The 1,145-nt window shown below is 35.9% G+C and overlaps 1 protein-coding gene across 1 annotated transcript in view; it reads right to left on the minus strand.

The window, feature by feature from the left end:
* Nucleotides 1–77: 77 nt before the first annotated feature.
* The window catches only part of LOC100177224 (angiopoietin-related protein 7), a gene marked incomplete in the record, with an annotated part of 25,077 nt that continues 24,009 nt past the window's right edge, over nucleotides 78–1,145 (minus strand). The window contains 1 exon segment of the mRNA XM_002121428.5: nucleotides 78–961. Coding sequence (XP_002121464.3) covers nucleotides 744–961 — 218 coding nt within the window.

Consider the following 1,145-nt stretch of genomic DNA (forward strand, 5'->3'; position numbering starts at 1 on the left):
ACTAAGTTCACAACGATTTGCGATTTTGGATTTCTATTATAAACGGTTATAAATGTAAAAAAATATTCTAACTAAAATTCAAGAATATATTTAATTTGATTTGGTTTCGTCAAGACATTCAACTAAAAGACTAAATGCGATAACTAATTATTAAGATATACCGAAAATATCGTGTAAAAAGACCAACTGTGGCACGAAAAATAATCTATAAATGGTCACTACGTGCCCAATAACAACGCTGTTTTAAAGTCGCGAGGCTACGGTTATAATTCTGTCAATTTAGACCGAAGTAGAATATTACATCATGCTTTAGTTGTCACTGTTATAGGTTAGATTTTAAATTAGCTGATGTCAAATGTGTCTGAGTTGTAAAATTAGTGGAAACTTCCGAACACTTTTGTAGTCAATATAATAGGGTGGGGAAGAACAAAGATAAAAATTCTATTTTTCCCCCCAATTCGGTGGTAAACAAAAAACATTTAAAGAATTATGAACCCGTATCGCCACAACTCCCATATAGGCTAATAGATAGTTTTAATTGTTTAAAACCGATAAGGATATTTAGATATTATGTGCTAAAGGTGTTGACCCTCCCCCCCCCCTACTATATATCAATGTATATGGTAGGATAAACAAACACTAAGTTTACAAAGCAATATCGTGATTTGTAATTATCCATGTTAACATTCAATTTAAAAATAGATTGCAGTATATGGAACCGAACAGACAGCGTATACAGTCATTTAAGAACTTGGAAGCACTGCAGCACTTTTGACCATCATCATCGTAGCTTTTAACGAATAGCCTTCGTCGTGCCACGTATTCCATTGAATTCCAAGGCAGTCCGCGCCATTGCAGCGCCCGAAGTTATCGCTTGTTATATAACGACCGTTAAGATTGGAGTCAGTGCATGCCCTGTACCACCAGCCTGCGCTGTGGCGCTCCGCGCAGCTTTCAAAGGCTGCAAAAAAGAACATGATAAAAAAATAAATGCATTTTTTTTTCAATGGTATAATTATACTGTTGAGTGAATGAAAACTGCATGAATGAATGTAACTTGATTTATCTGCCCGTGCTGGCCGGAACACGGTAGTTGATACAACACGGGTATTATGTTTCAGACACTTTGTGCCAAGCTTACAAGT

This window comes from Ciona intestinalis, chromosome 10 (assembly GCF_000224145.3).
Source record: "Ciona intestinalis chromosome 10, KH, whole genome shotgun sequence".
Lineage (NCBI taxonomy): Eukaryota > Metazoa > Chordata > Ascidiacea > Phlebobranchia > Cionidae > Ciona > Ciona intestinalis.